Consider the following 19,036-nt stretch of genomic DNA (forward strand, 5'->3'; position numbering starts at 1 on the left):
GACCCCGGCGCTGACAAAGCGGCGGCTAATTGCCGCTGGATGGGTTTTGGGGGGCCGCTCTGCACACGCCTTGCCTTTCCAAGCGATCGTACGGCAGCAAAGTTTGATTTTGTTCACAGCGAGGGGTCTCTGGATTTATGCTCGCTTCCCGTCTGCAAATGATATGCGGCGGGACCCTTTGCAATTACTTTTAAAATGCATCCGAGACATAGGCTCAGCGGAGAGAGATGGCCCTTGCCTCAGCCCGGGTGAAAATTAGACTTTAAAGTACCCAGATGAAATTTTCAAGTCAGGGACGCGGGATTGGATCAAATCACATAAACTGCAAAAAAAGCAAGTATAATGGCGCATAATTGGTTCTGTAATAGCATTACACAAGGATAATAGCCTGTTATGGCCCCCTGCACATTAAGTGCTTCCCTGGCGTAAAGCCTTTATGATATTAAAGGGGGAATATAATGATATTTTGGTTATTAAATGCGTGTAATTAATTTATGCACCACTGAAAATAAAGTTGGTATTATGACCCACTCAAGATGCATCAGAAGATGTAAGTCAGACAACTGTTGATAAGTTCTGGTGTCTATGTTTCGTCTAGACTGCTGATTTTATTTTGGAACAATTGCTTCTCCGGCAGACTACACAAATTTAATATTTTATAAACATTGTAATGTTCTGTGCAGGAAGGGCGAGCAAATCTACACAGGCTCTCTTAGATCTGATGGGAGTTTAAAGATGTAGCACGTTCATACCAGAGCAAAGGAGATGGATACAGACGATACAGGTGCAGAAATAGATAGAGATTTTAAAGAGACGATGTCTTTGGAAAGTTATTCAGCATATATGATCTCATTAAATAAACACTAATAAGCCTAGAAATATCACCTGCTCTATCTGCCTGTCACACTAGGCATAGACAGATCTCCCTAATGTATAGCCAAGCTGAAATTACGATTCAGTCTTGTAAAGAATTATTTTAGCAAAACAAGGCAAATCCAGAGAGCCAAACAGATCTGATCTTATCTTACCCATTCACCTACAATTTTAGCATAACAGTAATAGGTTTAGAAAGTTACATTCATACATGCTTATATATATTTATATGTATACACATACATAAGGGCTTTTAGGGAAATCTCTGTTTGACAACAAATATTATTGACTTACCATCCAGGCAAGTCTCTGAACTGCAAAGTCTGATACGAATCGAGCCGGCTTTTACAGCAGCACCACGCAAGACCAATGTTCTGAATCCGACCACACTCCTTAAAATAGCAGCACATGCTTTAGGTCAATTAACCTTAAAAAGAAGAACATAACCCAGAGGTACCGCCTGGATCTCCCCTGCCAGTCTCTGCATCCCAGCCTTTAATATCCATGCAGGGCCAGTACCGCAGGATCCCTTTGCACAGAGACAGACAAGCCTTTTCCTTTCTCTGACGTCGTGGAGAGAGTGAAAGTGAGTGTTTTATCATAAGAACCCCTAATAAAATAATAATAACTTCATTATGGCACTCTTAGGCCTTGCTCTAGTCAGGGGGCTGCATTGCTCTTTTGGCTCCAAGACTCACTTTCTCCCGCAGTTTGAAGCCTGCAAGTTCAGCGCATTACGGGAGGCAGCGAGGGGGAAATGGAGCCCGGGGAAGTGCTCCAAGTGCTGCTTTTTAAATAGAAGCAGGAGGACCGGGAGTCGGTCGGCTCAACTTTCTCCCAAGGAGCAGCAGCTGCAAAACAAGGAGATAACCAAGCAATATGAAATCCCCCACCTCTCGCCACCTCGGTGCCTCTTTAATTTTAATGCACGAGGCGCGGGGTTGACGATAATTAAAAGTTGCCGCTTCGGAGGCTGGGCTCTGCCGTTCGCCGGCGGCCGGAGCCCGGAGGCGGCGGCTGCGGCGCGGTTCAGCACCCGGGAGAGCTCCGCGCCCGGCTCGGCTCGGCTCGGCACGGCACTGTCCGGCACTGCACGGCATGGCACGGCCCGGCATTGTCCGGCCCAGCATTGTCCTGCCCGGCATTGTCCGGCCCGGCACGGTTCGGCACGGCTCAGCCCGGCCCGCCGGGGTGTAGCACGAGGAGAGCCCCTTCTCCGCGGGCAGGAGCGCTGTCAGCGCCGTCGCTGCCTCTCTCCGTGCCCCCCTTTATAGAGGCTTTCCTGCCATGCTGGGACCCCCGAAAATAACCAGAAATCGCTTCGAGTCGTGGGCAGCGTTCCTCTGGTAGCTCCTCGCTCCTAGCTACCAAGGGGCAGCATTAAAAGCAATCCGAAGCATGAAATAACACAGAGGTGAGCTACTGTATTTCAGGCAGAAAAGCTTTTCTTTGCAAAGTTGTTAAAGTCTGTCCCATGCTTTCGCACTTATCATCACTGTCGTCATTGCCAGTGTCAGTATTAGGTAACAGGTCTGCAAGGAGAAGCCCGGTATAATTCTGGATGGATGTTTTGGTGATTGTGCCTGTCTTAAAGTAAAACTGCTCGTGTGCTGCTCACACAAACACATCTGTTCTCAATTTCCTCCCGTGACAGTAAAACCTAGCACTGGGCTGAGATACGCAGGAACTGAATGGACGTTTTCCTTCGGAGCTCTCAGCTTTGAGGGGATCATTCGTAACACTCAAGAAAGTCTGAATGGCTCAAGTTTGATGAAATGGCTCTCTTGTCTTTCCATGTCCAAACACTTCCTTTCCCATGATTCTCAATACCTGACCACAAAAAAAGCTAGCAGCTAAAAGGTTATTTTACCCTAATTCATGTGCAGTAAAATGTATTTTCCAATTAACCAAATTTGCCGATTTGTCCCGCTTGGACACTCTTATAATTTATAATGTAAAAGTGTTCTTTCTTTATCTAAAGACCAAGGTGACTGCTTTTAATTTTCTGTAACCTCTTTACACTTGATGTTCACCAGACTCATAATGTTAATTGGCTTCATATACGGATCATCAGTTTAATGAAGGAATAAATCCTATGTTGCTTTATGTCCCTCTGTTTTAACAATGATTGCTTTAATGAAGAATGTGACGTGTTTGAAATCAAAGCTGCAGGAGACATTAGGTGTTTTTTTTTCTTTAAAAATTATGATTGAAATGCTTATTTAAAGCTAAAGCAGATTTCCATATTTCAAAAGGTTTTATTTAAATCATTCTCCATGGAAAATACCAACACATTCTTCAGCAAGTAACTTTCTTTCTAGTTATGACTAGAGACTGAATAACACAGTTTTGTAACATAAACATCCCAATTAGGTTATTAAAATATCTCTGAGCTGATTTTATCCCAGTGCAGTTTTCATTCAGAGTTTAAGTAAAACTCCTGCTGAGTTCAAGAAGAGTTATGCCTGCCTAAATAAGGAGCATTTGAGTGTAACAAATACATCCCTTAGTCAGCCCACTGTGTTTTCATTGTTCACATGTAGATGAAGAAAAGTATAGGGGAGAAAGAATTGTCAGTTCACACACACAAGCTCTGTGTTGCTGTAATCTATTTCTTCCCATGGGGATTTTAGGATTTCGGGAGCAAGGGTAAAATGTAATGAAACATAGGCTCGTGTAAAGGTAGGTGACTGCAAATCAGAGCATCAATTAGGCCAAGCTGGAAAGCAGCAATTACACCGAACTGCATGTGCCCGTTATACTAGCTACAGCAGGTTTAAAATGTACAAAGCAAATGCATTCTGGTAATTGAACTTTTACATTCCTGGTCCCACTTATAATGAAAGTAACCTTTTTTCTTTTTCTTTTTCTTTTTCTTTTTCTTTTTTTCCCCTCTAATGGGGAGTACATATGATGGATATATTTTGTCTCATTTGAGAGCTTCAGTCTGGACCAAAACTACATGATCCTTAGATATGGGAACATGCAACCCAGAAGTGGAAAGTCTCTAATCAAGGCGTGGGACAGGATTGAGCAATCAATGGACTCAGATGGAAATTTCAGGACATGTCAGAGGAAGCGGAAGGGAGGGAAAGTTACTAGCTACAATTCCATACCACTGAGAAGTCATACAGTGCGCCAGGCCTGATCCCATGACCTGCTTGGTTTATGTCTCCACTAGTATTATACTCATTCAACGCTGGTCACACCAACATTATCACACCTTCTCCTATCCCTCCCTCCTCCATGCCATTACTGTGTCTGAGAGAACTGTGCACTGCCTTTCAGTGCTGCCCAGAACTATACCCCATGGCCAGCACCATAAAAACATGCAGAAGGCATGTTTTGCCCTCGCACTCCACAGAGAACTATAAAATACTCTGAGGCATCTCTAGAGGAACAGATGATTCGTCTACCAGGAGGCCCATTCAATAGCAACAGTTCTCTATGTGGGGCTGTGCCTTCATCCAACCTGTGCCTGGTCCCTGTGCTTGTTACTGTTTGAAGTGACTCAGTAAAGGCTGGAACTATTCCAGGAGTTGTTGAGGCAAAACAACACTATTTTTCAAGGGGATTGTCTGTTTTTTGTTTTTGTTTTTGTTTTTGTTTTTTGTTTAGTAAACATGTCATATGAAGATACTTCTTCCCAGATGTGCTCTTTCCCACTAAAATGAACCTTCTAATCAAGATTTGTGAGAAAAGACTTCCAAGGGAGCAGCTATAAGACTGAAAAAAAAGTAGTAGCAATACTTGAAGGTAGGAAAATGAGGTACAGAAAGACTGACAATTTCCTCAAGTTGTCCATAATGGACAAATACTGCAGAAGAGAGCAGTGGACTCAGAGTGTGTAAGTCAGTATCTTAATTGTTTGACCTTGCCTTTAGAAACTGTATTTATTTTATTTTATTTTATTTTATTTTATTTTATTTTATTTTATTTTATTTTATTTTATTTTATTTTATTTTATTTCATTTCATTTCATTTCATTTCATTTCATTTCATTTCATTTTATTTTTCCTAGAAGCTGCTGCTCTGGCTTGCCAGAATCCAATGTTTTTTAAAATTCAACAGATTTTACGCAAATATGGATGACATCATTATTGATACTAATTACCCTGGTCAAAGGCAGAAAAGTGATTTCCTATTGCCCAAAAGGTACACAGAACTAATAGAAGGTTGAAAGCTATGGAGGTCAGAGTTAAAAATTGAAAGACACGTGTCCTTATTTTACCATGGACTTGATAGTGTATCTGGAATTATTCAGATGTTTGGAAAGAACTGGCCCTTGACCTATATATACATCACTCATACTATTGTTTATTCCTGCTTTGTTTAAAGGAAGCACTTTTAGGAACAGAAATATAATGTTCTTAAATATATCCTGATCCATGTAAAGCCCATAAAACAAATACCTGCTTTTCAAAGATGATAACTATTGTCAGGAAATTATCTGTGATTTCTAAAAACCTGAAAGCATCTTTCCAGAGACATGGTCTCTTTACTTCTCCATGACTCCTTGTGTGAACAGGACAGGAAAATTGGGCTTCTGGCAGAATAACCTTGCCTTAGATCTCTAGGTTAGTATGGAGATGGTCCAGCACTGTGTTTATGATACTTAGATAGGTATTATGCTGCTGTCATGGCCTTGTTCCTCGCCAAGTGGGATAAAGCCAAATCTTCATTTCAATATCAACAAGGTAAACCTGTGTGCTTATTCGATGAAATTCCTCTCCCCCTTTTTCTTCTTCTCATGATGGATGGGTAACAGTTTATATGTAACACCTCCTCAGTCCTTCAGCCCTACCCTTCTGACCATTCTTAAATTCAAGCCAAGTTCATTCCTGCTCTAATACTTAGTAGTTGATTTCATGGGAAACTAGGACTAGGCCTTTCTCCATCCAAATCCCTCTGGAGTTACTTCCAATGATCTGGATGCTCTGCACTAGAACATTTCTAATGAAAGGCATTGCTGCAACACTGATAATGGTATTCACTGATATCCAGAGGTTTGTTGATTCAAAGAATGAGATGGAAACATTTAAATAAGCTGAATATTACATGAATGAAGGAAAGGAGGAAATCATAATTTGTTCTTCGAGCTTATGAATTAGGCAATGCAGTGCCATGCAAAATTTAGAGGCAGGGTCCTAGAGCATTCCAAAAAAAATTCAGCTTGAGACCATCCATGCCATCTTTCAGCTCTAGTGTAATGAATCTTATCTTTCCCAACATATTTTCTTAAATCAGGACCACAAAGCCCTCCCTCCAGCCCTTCTGTGCCCTCTGTCTCAGTTTCTTACCCTAAAATCCAGGTCCTTTAACAGTTTCAGGCACTTTGTAGGACTTGGTCTACATAAGAAGTAAGTCTGAAAGGCTTCAGGCAGAGCTTTAAACAAGAACAAGTTATCACACATCATGGTACTTGCAAGGTCACTACCTATCAATGAAAGAGGTTGTCTTTGTGGTCATATGTATAGATAAATAGCACACAGAAGTTACCAAAATGTCCTGATCTGAAGACAGTGTGTGGTGAAAAAGGCAAGGCTGGGTAACCTTGAGAAGCACAAAGCTCTGGGCAGCTGATGGACTTCTTGTACCTATGGCAGGCCTTGCTCAAGAAGAAAGTGATATATGTATGAGCTGTCATCAGAGAAACAAGAGAAGTGGAATGGCCACAGTCTTTCTGTTAATCAATTTATTTACACTGCCTGACTGCTGGCATTCTCTGGAGTTTATTTAGGTTTATTTATTGAAATTTAGGTTTATTTTCTTGGCCTATCCTGAGCAAATTGCATTATATTTTCAAAGTTTACATTTACATGTTACAGGTACATTTGATTTGCAATCACAAATGTCAGAACACATCTCTTTTGCAGCCCAAAACTAGAAGAAACCTGCTCAAAATATTTTTTTGAAGATTTAATGTTGATCTTTGAACACTGAAACTGTTCACAGAAAAAAAAAAAAGCAAAAAAAAAAAAAAGCTCTTTTGACATTTTGTTCCAAAAATCATAAAACTTTTGAAAATGTCCAAAAGGCACTTGCAACGAAGAAAACGCTAAAATCGCTTCAAATTACAAATGTAAAAATAATGTTGTTAAAATAAAAATAAATTATTATGAAACTCTGAAACATTTCAATGTGTAAAATGCTTCTTTAACTTTTTGTCAAGCAAAAATTATGGCAGCTGATTTGACTGCTTGACCCTGAACCGCCTCAGGTACCTGCGCCCAGGAGGAAAGCAGTGAGCAGTGAGTCACAAAGCCAGTGGTGCCCTGGGGTGTGACTCCACGCCATGCTCTGTCCTGTCCACTCACCAAAGACTGCTGTCTTTGAAACAGCTTCTGAGCTGCTTCTGTACACGTCTGTAAACCTTTTGGAGGAACCAGATGGGAACTTGGTGGCCGTGGGCCTGCCTCATGTGTAGTACATCACTGGTTGCAGCATCCTCCAGAGGAGGGAGCTGGTGGGCAACTGGAAATGGACACGGAGTGCAACCTCTGACTCCCATCCACCTGCACAGCAATTTTGAGCTCCCAAGGCTCTAAACCCTGTTTGAAAACATCACTTGGGGGCTGCTTGTTGCCAGTGTTGTACCAATTGGAAATCAGTCTTGGGTTCTACTCTAAGAGTGTAAAAAAAAGGCTGAAAATGCAGCATCTCACAAAATGTACTGTTGTGAGTCAGAAAGACTTACTACAATAATAACTATAAATGATATTTGGAAGCAGGAGATTATTATATTCTGGGAGAAATAATCCTAGGAGACCTCAGGACATCTCAGAAGTGATATGGATGTATTATGATTTGCTGACCCATTTTCCACCAGAAAAACAGAGCAAAATTTTGCATAATTGTACAGTACCAACTGAAAATAAAATAAGTCAACTACTTTCATTTCACAAGCTAGGCAATTACCAAGCCAACCTGTGTGAAATTCCCAGGGTAATGCGTAAATGTAAATAGGTTCACTCAGGAACAGTGGATTTCTATAGTCTTGAGAATTTGGAAATGGTTTTGCATTGCCATAATCTTAAAAGAAAAGTGGGGTTTGTTTATTTTTTTGTTTGTTTTTAACAAGACAAAATCTTTGTAAGAAAATAAGCAGAGAAACTCTGTCAAAACCCAGTGTTAAAACTAAATACCGCATTTAGGAAATGTACAGTTACTCGGGATGGGAAGCAACAAGCACCACGCAGAGTTCAAAAAATGCAAAGTCTTGCACCTGAGAGAGAACAAATGACTCCTTTCAAGCTACCTGGAAGACACGGAACAGAACCTATACTGACTTGCACCTATAGACACTGGTTTTACACTGCCCGACGATTCTGTCTAACCTGATAGTTCAAAGTTAACCACACACGATTTCTGTGAGCGCATTTGAACCAATATACTGCGACTTATGCCATAACACTGTTTTGTGTTATGAGACTAGGATTTACAGCATCTCCAAATCACGGTTTCAGTTAAAGGTCCATCAGTTCTCAGAAACAGGTCATTTTCCCACTTAGACGCAAAGCTTTTGTTTTCAACAACTAAAACAGGCTGTGATCTAGCTTTGAATTAGGGCAGTTAATATCTGCATGAATCTATAACTGCACGCATCCTTGTGACAACAAGAAGTTAGCAGTCCTTCTTGTTCTCTGAATAGCTTCTAGCAATAAAGCCAGTAAGAAGAAAGAAAACATTCAATTAGCTGCTTTAAGGCACAATTGTCTCATTCACAACAGGTCATTTCACACCTGCTAACTACTCTCCTTGAAGGTGAGCTACACTCAACACCAGAAGGGGAGAAATGGCCTAGGTGTGACATATGTTTCTTCAAAGCCATTGAAATGCTTCCCTTGGAAGTGGCAATGTTCTCAAATTAGCCCTGAGCACCCCACCTCACTTACAGATAAGTAGCACCATCCTGGTTCATGAACCAGGAGGAAGGCTGCCTCTGTACAAACAGGAGTGCAATATACGCATGGGTGTGTATAAAGAGGAATCCACATGTGAAGTATTTGCATGTATGTATTTGCAGACGGTGCACATGTGATCTTAAAGCAGCTGGAGCTGGATTGGAGATGGTCTGGAGCGTTCAGTACCTGTGGGAAAGCCCAGGCACCCAGCTCTGCTCCTCTCCTTTCAGGAGACAAGCTCCAGGACTATGAACCATGTACTACTTCTGGAGATCTTTTAAGTAAAACACATAAATGTCACTTTTCCTACAAGGAGAATGGGCCCATAGTAAATTCCCCAGGTAAAGCAGAGACAACTCAGCACACTCCTAACTGGGTGCCTCATATCATTTTAAAGGCCCGCAGAGCAGAGGCCTAGCAGCTGCTTACAGCACCCCTGTGCTCCAGTTTCCTCGGGCCAGGCACAGTTCAGTTATCTGAAAACAAATCACAAAGGAAACCACTCCTGACCAGTTCCTCCAGGCCAATCCCTTCTGCATCACAGCCACAGGACACCCCCAGCATAGCGTACCTCTTCCTTGCTTCAGTGCCAAGAAGCACCTTCCTCTATTCCTCATGACAAGAGCACCACAGAAATCCCACTTGTAGAACCACTTGATCTACAGTGCACCATAGAAATCTGATCTCTTATAGATTTCTGCTCTTTACCATTCTCGCCCCCAGAACACACCCAGATCCTGCTTAACATCCCATCGCAGAGGTGATTGGGCTGGGTTTGGTGTGCTCCACACCCCATACAATAATGAACGTGACTGTGTGCACCTCACTCACCTGGACCTCCAGTTCCAAACCTGGGACATCCTCTGTGTCACGGCATCAAGTGTAACCCTGCAGCTTTAGCATGTGGTTGCATTTTCTTCCTAGCCATCGTCTCAGAAATGGATCTCATAGTCTCTTTCTGCCTCTGAAATCCCGCTTTTCATGTGCCTGGGGGAGTAGAACACAAGTTGTGTTATTTACCAGAGGAGAATCACACTGATGTTGTGCAACTGAGAGGATACAGATGCCCATGGCCTGACAGAGACCTAAGCCAGCAAACCTCAAGCTGTAGAGCTGGATACACGACCAGAATGGCAAAATGGGGACCCCGCTTCCAGCCACCAGCTGAACCAGTGCAGACAGCCCTACGTGTGCTGTCACCGTGCCTTTGGTGAGGCCTGGAGTTGGTGGCAGTGGAGATGCTGCAAGGATCTCACTCCTTCATTGCAGGGAGATGCAGGGGATCCTCTGCATCTCTCTGAATTTGGTTGTCTGAGGTGTATCACCCTGCATATAAAACCTGCAGTCATTCTGTTTTGTTTCGTCTCTCTACAAGGTGAGCTTGTCAGGGCCAGATAATGCTCCTCATCAGTACTGGTACAGTGTTTATCAGAGAATTTGCTCCCAATCTTGCTGTCTCTTGGTGCTGCAGTGATGGAATGTGAAGTAACAACACAATCTGTGCCACCAGCCCTGCTTCAGACAGTCCATTCTGAAGACTAGCTACATTCCCTTCGAACCCCTAGCTGTTGCTTTTTGGCACGCCACCTAAACATGCCATGTTCTGCTTGTTGCATTTCTTTTCCAGAATTCTTATTTATTTCTGTTGACCAATATCAAGAAAAGGCATCCTTATTCAAAAATAAATAAATAAATAAATAAATAAATAAATAAATATTTTTTTTAAAAAAAGCAGCAGAATACTTATGCTTAATTGTTATTCTAATTACAAGTTCCGGTGCAGTGTAAATTTTTTCCCCTGGCATTATTATGAACCTCATTTCCTTACAAAGTCCAGGATAAACAATTCCAATATATTTTGTTTTAATTATCAGGGTTTAATGGGGCATAATGAGACTATGTTGAGTGGCGCAGAAAAAAATAATAATTTAATGTGTGCAAAACTACTGAGCTCTCCTAGCTTGACTGTGCATATTTAACCTATTGTGGTACAGCACTGCATTAACTAATATTCAGTGTGGCCATAATTTCTTTATTAATTTTACCTGTGTTTCAATGGAAAATTTGCCTTTTTTTTTCCTGGCATCTAAAACACAAGGAAACCCATTAAGATATCCTAGAAAAATATGGGTAATTCTCTGAGATGGCCAGTGAAAGATGCAGCTGCTATGCAGCTTATGGTTCTGTAAACATTTGTCAAGTTACAGATAGAAGACTGGAGTACGTTGTATGCGAAGCTGTCCCAGCCAGTCTGTTCCAAATACGGCCGTTCTCCCACTGTTACTTGGCAGTGAAAACTGCTGGCCTTAGTTCCTAGGGTCTCTACTAAAATGAGCAAAGATTACATCAGCTGAAGTCACCATTCAGAAACGCCTTTGTCTAGACTCTCACTATAGGTGTATTTTCCCACTCCCAAGGTATAGTTCTTAAAAACTTAAAATGCCACAGATACTTTTGTGGTTAAAGGGAGTCCACTGGACTCCCTGCACCTACACCATACAGCTCACACATGCATAGTTCATCCCATAGTCTGCTGGAGGGAAACACAGAAATCCCATCATCACAGCTTATTTCCCTTGCCTTGGGGGAATCAAGCCTTTTGTCCCCAACAGAAATGAGCTTCCTGAATGCTTCACTGCCTGTTCTATTCTGGACTGAGCACATTTGCCTTAACTGCTGTTCTCAGAGCAGTTCTGCTTTAGGTTACTCTCAGAGCTGTTCTGACATCAGTATCTAAGCTCTGCTGGTCATTTACAACAGCCTCTGTGATCTTTTATTAACAGAAGTAACTAGGCAGGAGAAAACCCTTCTCTCCACACTGACTCATGCATGCCATCCTTTCTAAATTCTCGTCTTGCTCAGGGCTCCCTACCCCACCCATTCCAGGCTGTAGTTCTGGTAAGTACATGCCTGGTCTACACATACTGGGTACAGCCTTCACATACATATATTATAATCTGTGAATAACAGCATTTATTTCATCTTAGCTTTCTAACTTACTGAAATATTAATAAAGGCATCACAAGGTATCACAACATACCCACAAATAAGGTCTTACAGACCAAGAAAATCGAAAGAATCTCAAGGTATGAAGGTCAAGACCTGCTTAAGGCACACCACATGTGAAGAACCCTGAAGAACTTTAATCTCTGCACCTAACTAAAGTGAAAATTACAAGAAGCTCCAATGCAAATTTCTCTTCAGAAATAACTACTGCATCCTGCCTGAAGGGAAATGCTTCTATTCTGCTTATTTGTTCTGCTCCTGACATGGAGACCGAGGTCTTCATTCAGTGTCCATTGAGGCCGCTGAGAACATCCTCTCTTCTGGCAAAGTATTTGACTTTGGGAAGGTGGTTCAAATACAGCATAGACACACACACACACAAATGCAATGTTACACTGCATAATTTTATTTGAAAATTAATGTTTTGTATTACAGATTAAGTTAATATACACCAAGTATTTTTTTTAATAAAATAATTTTCTTAATTACAGACATCAGTATTTACAGAAAGAAAAAACACATAAATATTTTATGTTATTTTTTTAACATGTACCACATTGGAGTAAAAATATTCTCCATGAAGTTCCTACCCAAGTTCTGTGAGATGTTGGCCTCCGTCAAGGAATAATAGAGACAAGAAGCTTGAACAGGCATAAGTTACAACTCAATGAGTTGACTGAAGAACTGCAACAGGTTGCTTGTTTGCCTGAATTAAGTAGTAGCAAGACTTGAAGTCCGCAGGGAACCCCTTCTAAGCCTGTGTCCTATGCTCTAAGGAAGAATGGAAGGGAATCAGCTGAGTATGTTCCATCAAACTTGCCTTTGGCACAAGACCAGGGCAGCATCCAGCATGTTCTCAGACCTCCAAAGTTTGGTCTTTTTTTCTTTTTTTTTTTTCTCCATCCAACTGAACGAGAGAAGTTCCAGCCCAAGCTTATGACCCCATTGTACAGTCACTCACTGTACAATGCACACTCAAGGGCAGCGTCTGCTGCCAGAGAGCCTAACAGCCACAGCAAACCATGGTGGCAGAATTTTGACTCAGAATGGGACTGGTTGACCCTCCATCATACAGAGCTGTGGCACTGAGTCAGAAGCCAAGTTTGCTGATGCCCAGATATATACTGACCTGTTTCCCTTGGATTGCCTAGCACTAGCAAGTCCCAGAAGGACTTACAAGGAGGTCCCTGCATTTGGCAGAACTGCAGATGGAAAAGGGGGAAGAAGTGCATTACCATCTGTAGTTTATGCATTACTCAGAAAAGGCCTCTGAGGTTAGCTCTGGGCAAACACTTATCCTCAAAGTTCTGTGCAGGAACATACATCTCCACTGGATCATGAACAGCCAAAGCTAAATACGGTCGTGTTACTAAGAGACTTGCACCTCCACAGTGGATTGAGGCAGGCTAACATACCTACTACTTCTTAGGATATTCAGGGCCTCAACATATAGAACAGGATCTTAACTTGAATACTCTCTTAATGTGTTCGGACTCTTTCACATAGCAATTTCTTGTTTCTAATAGTTCCCTCTGGTTTACAGGCACAGAGCTTTCCATGCAGGTCAGCATAGTCACTGGAAGCTGATAGCTCTTGGAAAGCCAGTATTAAACTCCTTTCTGCACTGCCACGGAGAGAGAAGGAGGGTTTGAAGCACTTGTGAGCTTCCGGCTCTCATGACCCATAATCTGAAACACCATTTACCTTGGTATCTTCAGTGGCAAATGGGAAACTGAATCCAAGTGCATGCCAAATATGTACCAAAAAAAGTTCTGTTAATGACAACCACACCTTGTCGCCACCATGTCTTTGTAATTTTTAAGGACCACATTCTCTTTGTCATCAAAGTAGAGGAGATTGAGGGATTTCAGTTCATCCGGAACACAGCAAGGTGTGCTGACATCTTGAGACAGTTTAAGTGTATGGACTATGGACTGCACAGTGGCATGATTTGTTGCATTTTGACTTTCCCCCAAAGGGAAAAGACAAGATCCTCTGCAGTAAAATGCATTGTATCCACTCGGGTAAATAATCCATCCTGACCAGCCAATAGCATGGAAGTCAACGTAGAGTTCCCTTCGATGACATGCTGTTACGTGGCTTTTGGTGGAAGACACTGCTGCAGCCCGAGGTCCCCTGCTCCTGCTTGCATTGCTGTTTTCAATGATCTGAGGTTCATGAGGCACACCTAACAAAGTGTCATCTTTGGCAGGGTTCAGCTCTGGTTCAGAAAGGAAGTTGTATGTTAATCTTTTTCACAGTAAGTTCATTTATTGTTTAAGCACAGCATTCTGCAAGAAAATCTATTTCAGAAATTTACATCAAGGTCTTCAGAGCAGATTTTAAAATGATACCAATTGTGAAAGTACTGGAAGATGTGTGTATTCAATTGCCACTTCAGACACATTTCAGAAACTGCCGAATCTTTGTTCCTTTTGTGGCCTAAAAGGCCTCAATTCAACAGAAACATAAAAGCTCACTGAAGTTTATATTCTCTAAACTCCACAGGCCCCTTTCAGGGCTATTTGTGGTCAGAATGGCATTAATGGCCTTTGTATGGCTACTCCTACATCACACGTGGTTAGAAGTGATAACAAAGGGTGGAGATCACAGGTGTTTTCTCTCTTTGGTGTTCTCCCAGTAACTACCCACACACTTGCAAAACACTGCTTTTCTGTAAGGCAGTATTTTTGAAAATCTTTTTTCTTCAATTTTCAGATCTGAAAAAATAAAACTAGGCTTACAGAACTCTGCTAGAGAATGTAGCTCCATGACAATTGGTTTGTTTTCTTAAGGTATCTTCTGAGAACCTCTGATAAATATTCATGGTGACCTCAAGACCCATAAACACAGGCTGAAAACCACTGACATATAGGCTGCTAGAACAAATCTTTGTAGATGCACTGATCTCAAACAACAGGTAGGTTTACAGAGTTTTCTCATTGAAAAATAGTAATCGGTTTTTCGATTCTGGCATAGTATCACATACAACAGAGGTTGATATTGATTAAATTGGGATTTAGAATTGCACTACAGTAATTTCCTGTTGAAAACAAAAATGAACAGGCCAGCCTATTTCTTTTTGGTATCTGTTTCACCTTCTAGTTCTTAATGTTGACACAAGTCCTACCTACTTTCTTTTTGATGTGCAAATGTGATGATTTACCAAACAGACCCTCCAAACCCAAAACAGAATAGTTTTTTTCCTCCTCCTTCCAGATTTTGCTCCTCGCATTTATCTCAGACTATAAAACACAGCCTTAGATGGTTTTACTAGAAGACCAGCGGGAGAGGTAAGACTAGTGTTTTGTAATTGAAGGAATGAGGGTGTTGTCTTTGATGAAAAAAAGCCCTTAGTCACAATGCTAATTAGTCAATGAAGTTAAACAGGTGCTTAAAAACCAAGCCAAGGACAGAAAGGTTTAAATTGCTTACCTAACAACCTCTTCTATCCTTGAAAACTGCACTTAATAACTGTCTAACAGTTGCTTTACCAGCATTTTCACAGTTTTCCAGGTCAATGAGTTTTTTCAGCCTAAGCCAAAAACTACAATTTTCGTGCAAACTTCACCACAAAGGTAAAATAAATAATGCTTATAAAAGAGCAAGAACTTCCACCTCTCTACAGACAAAATAAACCAAGTTCCCTCTAGGCTTTGAGTATTTCCTGAAAACACAACTTGAGTAGAGTTGACTTAAAAGTTATGTCAGGTGAACTACAAGCAAGAACTATCAAAGCAAACTCTGATCAGTGATAAAGATGAACTTCCACCAAGATCAACCCTGAGCATAAATACTGAGATGTGGTATACATGAGGCAACAGAAGGTAACAGTCGATAACAGCTCATATACTGAAACAGAGTAAACTTACTTGTGGAAGAGGGTACAAAGCTGGAGGACCTTCGTTTATTACTGTTGGTGAAGAGGACAAGGAGAGCATTTCTACTCTCCTGCAAATTGCCCTGGCTCTTTGCAAATGTAACCAGGTTGTGCTCAATTTTATTGCTGAATGTATGTGTTGCAGTTATCAAAAAGCCATGGTTGGAGTTTCTGTTTCCGACCCACTTGGAAACCTGGTAATGAAAACAAAATGAGAAAATATTGTTTCAATAATCTTACTACCGCATTATGATTAAGGATCATTTGTATTAAGAAAAGGGAACAGGCTATGGGAGTGTAAGAACATATATTATCATGTAAGTGAGGTAACTGTATAGTAAAGGCTGAATCGAGTTAAATATTTAAACCAATAATTCAGCATTTAAAAATACCATATACATTCTCCATAGCTGCATTTATATGAAAATAATTAGTTTTAGGGAAATTTACTACTGAATAGATGAGTCTAGGAGTTAAAATTAACATTGAAATAAATCCTCTGACTTTAGCCAGAACCTTATTTTCCCTAGTAATCTTAATAACAGAATAATATGAACTCTCCAGACTTTTCATACTATTAAAACTCATTTAAATCTTAACACAAACATGGCATTTGAAGAAATCAAGCAAATTAACTTCATCTAATTCATCTAAATGCTACAGTTACAGCCTAATAGATAAGGCCAGGCCATTCTCAAGAAAAGCTATTACAAACTAAGATGCAACTCAAATGAATCATCCTAGCATGCTGTTCAGTCTTATTATAAAGCTTAGGCAACTAAAACCATGGTCAGAGTACAGAATTAAACCCGAGAAACTATTTTAAACCTTGTTTGTGTTTTTACTATGGAAAAGCATTTAAATATCGATATAGCTTAAGGATATATATATAAATCTTCAAACTAGCAATTACTGAATTCTTCAGAAAAAGTTAAAACAAAAACATAAAAGCATGATAAATTCCAGAAACACAATGTTAAAGTACACTGCACTTCTGCTCTACAATAATTTGACAAGGATTAAAAAAAAAAAAAAAAAAAAAAGAAATTAAAACCTACTCTTATCCCACAATCAATGCCATCTCCTTTGACAGCCTAAGGACTAAGATGCTTTAATCACACTGATGTGTTTGGCCTGATGTCCCTCCTATTGACCAGGTTTGGGTTACTCAATTCTCATCATCTCTGTGGTGCTAGCAGCAAATGAACACTTCTTTAATCCAGGCAGCACCACGTGTGCTTTTGAGTGTAGACAGAAAGAAAGCATCCCCCCTGCTGCTGTCCTTCAGTTTGAATCGAGCACAGAACCCAGCACTGAAGGCAATGCTGGAGTTATGAGCTGACTGCTGCTGTAGCAGATGATTTAGAACTAAAATGGATGACAGAAATCTCTGCTTACTGTCTGCGTGACGTTGAATACTTCCCAGCCTTCTGTGTACAGAGACAATAATCTTGATGCAATGAGATGTTTTTTTTGTGGCTTACTTCCACCCTCCAAGAGTTCATACAATTCCACCTTGAAAAGAACAATAAAATATTACAGTAAGAGGTGACAGTAATTGTTTTTCCAGCAAATCAAGAAGGATCAAGATTATATGTTTTTTGTCACATCATACCAAAAAGTTCTCGTTAGATAGTTCAACAGAAAAACAAGTATCAGTGGATGCACCTACTTTGGGGTGTGTACAGAGGCAGGACACTGGACTGTTTAAAGCAATTACTGGAATGTTTGACACTACAGAAGAAGAACCTGATTATCCCATTTCTCTTTTGAACATCTGATACTGTAAAATCTTCCCTTACTCTGCACCCTGGCCCTCAGGTTTGCAAAAAGTCTGAATTTGCCCTTTGCCAAAGGTACAGATACACTCACTGTCAGAGTCCTTTATAAAACCCTATCTTCCCATGAATCCTATACTGCTCTGACTAGTAGCAGTATTTTAAAAGGCAAGCAGTCAAATTTCCATGCGAATTTCAAAATACCTAACCCCAGAAAAGCATGGTGTGGTTTGAGATAGGTCTGATAAGGGCATCTTTAGGGATAGCTGACTGCCACAGGGACCAAAGGCCAGAACAGCGCCAAGCCAAACCCCTGTAGCTACTTCTTCGCATGCTTGAGGCAAAGAGAAAGCATCATTGTGCACTGAGGACAATAATCTAATAAAAATAAAGCAGTAAGTGGTTTCGCTCTCCGTCCCTTTCTCGTTTTCTTCTAGTACCATTAACGACAAAAACCCGTGTGAACGCGTAACCGGCCGGTCGCCTCCCCACTTACCTTGCAGAAGTGCTGCCCCTCGGACCTGGCCACCCGCTTCCTCTTCAGCTTGAACACTCGGAACTCGGCCTTCAGCATCTGCTCGCCCCTCTCGATGGCGCTGATGTCGAAGTAGAAGCGCTGCTGGTGCAGCCGCCCCTCGCTAGACCCTTCCCAGGGCGCCCCTAAGGCCACGGCCCCGCCGCCCCCCGCCGCCCCCGGCCCCCCTCGGTCCTCGAAGCTCCGCACCACGTTGCCCTCCAGCAGGCCGGGGGCGCGGGTGATGCCGTTGGCGTCGGCCACCTTGTTGAAGAGATCCACCATGAACTGCGGCGGCTTCTTGCGGGGCAGCACGTCGGGGGGCAGCTCCTCGATGTCGAACACCTCCCGCAGCCGCTGCAGCGCCGCCGCCTGCACCTCGTCCCGCGGCCCGGCGCCCAGGGGCAGGGCGCTCGCCGCCGCCATGCCCAGCAGCCAGGCCAAGCCCAGCCACGGCCGAGGGCCCGCCATGGCCGGCGGACGGGCCCCACGCCTCGCCCGGGCCGTCGAGGCCCCGAACGGCTCCGCGGGGCACGGCCCCGGGGGCGGTAGCGGTGCAGGGCCGCCCGCCCGCAGCGCTGCTTCCCCCCCGCCCTCGGCACGGGCAGCCCGAGCCCGCCCAGCGCCTGCCACGGGGCGCTTTTACCTCGCTGAGGGCTCGCCCTGCGCTGCCGGCCCTGGTTGAGCCGCCAGGGCCATTGCTCCCCTTCCAGGCAGAAAGGAGAGGAAGGGCATGGGGCAGGGGGAGAGGCCCGGCCTCCCCTGCTTAGGCTACGTGGGACGGGAGCGCTGGCACTGAGCAAGCATCTGGGCCCACGGGGGAAGGAGGTGTCAAAGAGGCTGTAGGTGCGCTAAGTGGGCTCCCCACCCACTCCCGAATTACCCATTTAAAATAATGATAATAAAAGAGTTACAACCTGGACTGTTCAAACAGCTCTGCTACGCTCACCTTTTGGTGCTCTGAAGCTCCCGAGCCACTTCGTGGTGTGGCTCTTCAGCTCTGGCCTCCTTCCTGCTGTCACTCCTCCCAGTCTCCAGCTATTGCTGCAGCCAAATGTTTGGGGAAAAAAAAAAAAAAAAA

At 42.5% G+C, this 19,036-nt stretch overlaps 1 protein-coding gene across 1 annotated transcript; it reads right to left on the minus strand.

Moving 5' to 3' along the window:
• Nucleotides 1–12,168: 12,168 nt before the first annotated feature.
• On the minus strand, nucleotides 12,169–18,881 carry LOC106017909 (bone morphogenetic protein 2). Its single transcript, XM_021274278.4, has 4 exons — nucleotides 17,938–18,881; nucleotides 17,062–17,178; nucleotides 15,656–15,857; nucleotides 12,169–14,004 (listed from the first exon to the last, which is right to left on the minus strand). The coding sequence occupies exons 1-4, from the start codon at nucleotides 18,424–18,426 to the stop codon at nucleotides 13,559–13,561; spliced, it is 1,254 nt and encodes a 417-aa protein (XP_021129953.3). The 5' UTR covers nucleotides 18,427–18,881; the 3' UTR covers nucleotides 12,169–13,558.
• Nucleotides 18,882–19,036: the final 155 nt, after the last annotated feature.

This window comes from Anas platyrhynchos, chromosome 6 (assembly GCF_047663525.1).
Source record: "Anas platyrhynchos isolate ZD024472 breed Pekin duck chromosome 6, IASCAAS_PekinDuck_T2T, whole genome shotgun sequence".
Classification (NCBI taxonomy): Eukaryota; Metazoa; Chordata; class Aves; order Anseriformes; family Anatidae; genus Anas; species Anas platyrhynchos.